This window comes from Nelumbo nucifera, chromosome 6, assembly GCF_055504915.1.
Source record: "Nelumbo nucifera cultivar China Antique chromosome 6, China Antique-T2T, whole genome shotgun sequence".
Lineage (NCBI taxonomy): Eukaryota > Viridiplantae > Streptophyta > Magnoliopsida > Proteales > Nelumbonaceae > Nelumbo > Nelumbo nucifera.
Genome location: NC_142654.1, coordinates 20,441,507 through 20,445,491, shown reverse-complemented (window position 1 = coordinate 20,445,491; position 3,985 = coordinate 20,441,507). Strand labels below are relative to the sequence as shown.

General features: G+C 39.7%; 1 protein-coding gene across 1 annotated transcript; it reads left to right on the top strand.

Annotated features, from left to right (window-relative positions):
* The first annotated feature begins 1,898 nt into the window (after positions 1-1,898).
* Positions 1,899-3,747, top strand: RLP29 (receptor like protein 29). Its single transcript, XM_010274418.3, has one exon. It carries the CDS (start codon positions 2,093-2,095, stop codon positions 3,482-3,484), a length of 1,392 nt encoding a protein of 463 aa, XP_010272720.1. The 5' UTR covers positions 1,899-2,092; the 3' UTR covers positions 3,485-3,747.
* The last annotated feature ends 238 nt before the right edge of the window (positions 3,748-3,985 follow it).

Genomic DNA, 3,985 nt, shown 5'->3' with positions numbered 1-3,985 from the left:
TCCCAAATACACCTCGATGTCTAACTCCTCTCTCCCAAAACAAACCACTATGAAATTTTGCCTTCAGATTTTTCTCAAATTATTTCAGAGTGGATTCATCAAACAGGTCGCCACCAAGAATTCAAGGCACAAATATAACAGTCAAGATCAATTCCAAGGTTAGTTTTGGTATTAATAGTTTCACGAATAATTCCAAGGTCTAAACAATAATTGTATACTGTTTTTTTCCTATTAAAGCATTGACCTTGATTAACAATTTATCATAAACATTCCACACTCAAATCCATATATCTATTCAATTTCAAAATAATAATAATAATCATCATCATCATCCATAAACAACCTAAACAATATCATATAATCAGTAGGGTCAGTTCCAAGAATTTAAAACTGGACCTTACCTAGGAACCCATTGAAATTGACCTTCAACATCAATTTCAATTAGTTACAAGTAGAATTGACCTATTTGCTCACCCCTATTACATGAAATTTAGCCTTTTTTATGTATTAGAAACTTAGGATCTGTTTGGTTCATAGTCGGAATCGGAATTAAAATCCTTCGAAATCAAAATCGAAATTGGAATGAATTATTCCCATAGCCTGTTTGGTTCAAAGAAGAATGGAAATGAGAATTAGAATCAGTAGAAATGAGATTTCATTCCCAAGGGAGGGGTAGAGAATGACCATTCCCTCAAATAAAAGAATGTCATTCCAGCAAAAATGGGAATGGGATTCCAATTCTACCCAATCCAAACAGTTGGAATCGGAATAACCCATTTCGATTCCGTTTCCAGACTCCTATTCCTGTAAACCAAATGGGGACTTATTCACCCCCCTATTCCTCCTACCCACATCACCTCCAAACACGCCTTTGAGCAATGAACCAACTTTTGAAAACTTGAGAGCATGGTTTTTGAACTGTTATTGACTTGATCAACGACCTATTAACCGGTGATCAAATGCATTTAACTCAAGCAACAATAGTTTTGACTGTTTTTTATTTTAATTATTTTTATTTTATTTTTTAAATTGTAATAGGCCATCTATTCAGACGGGACGATCGAACATGTGACTTGGAAACCGGTGATGTGGTTCTAGTTTGAGGCCGGTTTTTAAAGCATTGCTTGAGAGAGCGGATAAGTCACCTCCTTGATATGCATCAGCTTCTATCTCTAGTCCTTATTTGGTTTCCAAAGTTAATTAATGGGAAAATTCCTGATCAGTACCCTATACTTTGACTTGAGTGATAATTTGGTCCCTGAATTTTAAAATGCGACAATTCAGTACTTAAACTTTCAAAATGTGACAATCCAATACTTAAACTTTCAAAATGTGACAATCTAGTACCTGTCGTTAACCAGTCCATTAATCAGCCATTAAGTGACATTTGAAAAGTTAAAAATGTCCTAAGAATGCCATCTAATTCTCTTTATCAACCATCCAAACATTGACAATAAAATGATTAATTCCAAATTCTAGATTCTTCAAAACTGTCACCAACTTTTTTAAATAGATGAGGCTAGGATTTGGGACTGTTCAATTTTTCGTCTATGTTTGGATGGTTGATAAAGAGAATTAGATGGCATTCAAGGGCATTTTTAACTTTTCAAATGTCACTTAACAGCTGATTAACGGACTAGTTAACAACAAATACTGGATTGTCACGTTTTGAAAGTTCGGGTGCCTCACATTTTTAAAGTTCGGGTACTGAATTAGTACAGGATTCGAAAATTTTCCCTTGCGTTGTGTTTGGTTTGAAGGAAAAGGTAGAGAAAAGAATCCCCCTTCTCTCTCTGTTTTTTCAAATCTTCTTGACCCCTACCTGGACTTCGAAATCCCAATGTCATGACCCCACCAATCAGTTCAGTCACATCTGCAACTCTCTCTCTCTCCCCGGGCTTCGAATTCCCACTCAATGTATGTCATGACCCGGACCCCACCGATCAGTTCAATCACATCTGTAACTCTCTCTCTTTCTCTCTGAGACTCCTCCCAAGCTCAAAGCCGACTCATTCGTCAAGTCCATACTCCATACTACCCAACCAGCAAACAGCTACTGAAACAGAAGAACGGGCCTCCAAACTTCTGCACAATGTGTAGCTCATTCCCAATCTCCACCGCACTGTTTTTTCTGTTTATCGCTTTCTCATTACCTAGTGTTCTTTCTCTTACCACCCATGAACAATGGAAGAAACAGCAGTCCGCCAACGATGTCCACCCCAACGACATGGACCCAGCTGAAGCAGAAACGTTGTTCAAGATCATGGAGACCATGTCGTCTGATAGAAACTGGAAGGTCTCCAACCCAAACCCATGTGAACCAGGCTCTTCATGGCCTGGAATAGAGTGCAAATTAGGCCAGGACAACCGTCTCTATGTCTCCAGGCTTGATTTTGGCACGCCTCCTAATCCGACCTGCAAGGCTACAGCTACCTTTCCTTCTGAAATTTTTCATCTTCTCTACCTTCAATCTGTGTTCTTCTTCCGATGCTTCACTCACACCAAAACAAACATCTCCATACCCCCACGTAGAATCTCCACTTCTCTGCAGCAACTCAGTCTGAGATCGAACCCTGCACTGGTCGGGCCGATACCACCTCAAATATCTTCCTTGAACTCCCTGCAGATCCTCACATTGTCTCAAAACCACCTCACTGGGAAGATTCCAAAAGAGATCCTTTCTTTGACCTCACTGGTGCACCTTGATTTGAGCTACAATTTCCTTTCAGGAACTATTCCAGACCAGTTGGGAAGTCTCAAGAACCTTGAAGGTCTTGATTTAAGCTACAATTCATTTACGGGTCAGATTCCAGACACAATAGGGCAATTGGGTCTTCTTCAGAAGCTTGATTTGAGTTCGAATTTACTCACTGGTGGCATCCCTGACAGCATAGGAAACCTCAGTTTCTTGGCTTTTATGGCTCTGAGCAACAACAGATTGAAAGGGAAATTTCCTAAAGGTTTGGCAAAGTTGCAGAACCTACAGTACTTCATCATGGATGACAACCCAATGTTCGTTTCCCTGCCAGTTGAGCTTGGGAGTTTGGTAAAGCTGCAAGAGCTCAGGCTTTCAAATTCAGGTTATACGGGAGCCATTCCTCAGAGTTTCTCTCAGCTTCTGAACCTCAGCACTTTAGCTATGCAGAACAATAGATTAACAGGTGAAATTCCAGTTGGTTTAAGTGGTCTATCTCACATATATCATTTGAATCTGAGCAGAAACTTGTTGGCTGGCGTTGTTCCTTTCAACTCTCAATTCCTGAAGCGGTTGGGAAGAAATTTGGATCTCAGTGGGAATCCAGGGCTCTGCTTGGATAAGTCTGTAGTTTGCAATGGAGTAAAGATCGGAGTAAGTGTTTGTAGAAGCAACGGAAATGGTTCTCTTGTCCAACCATTGAGGGATGAAGCTCCATGCCAGCTCTCCAAATCAATCAGTCTGTTGGGTGTTTTATGTCTCTGGGCGTTGTATGGGATATTATTTTAGTGCGGATTTTATTCCTTTTTCTTCATCTTATCTTCTTTTCCCACTGATTCTTTTGATGGGTTTGATGGGTTTTCTGAAGGTTGAGGTCTGTCATTGAAGAGAGGACCAACTGAGTTTTCTGCTAATTTCTGTAACCAGGGCTGTTTCTTTTCTTGGCTGCATTTGGGTACTGTATTTCTACATTGGTTTCTGCTAAATCCAGTAACTGTTTCTATCTTTGTTAGGTTGAAGGATTTAGAAACACCGTCTAAATTGAGTTCAAAGTCACAGCACTACATATTTTTATCCGGTTTGTCTCAAATTCTAAATTCATAAGCTGTTGGAGAGTCTTCTTGGATTCTATATGGAAGTCAGATTTGGGTGTCACCCATCGATCAAAGTGCAAGTTATACTTTTAATGGAAAAACTAAAAAGCTTGGTTGGAGGATGAGGACCCATGATCAGTTTGGACCCCATAACTTGCCATCTGTCCTAGGTTAGGATGATCTGGCTCTTTGTTCA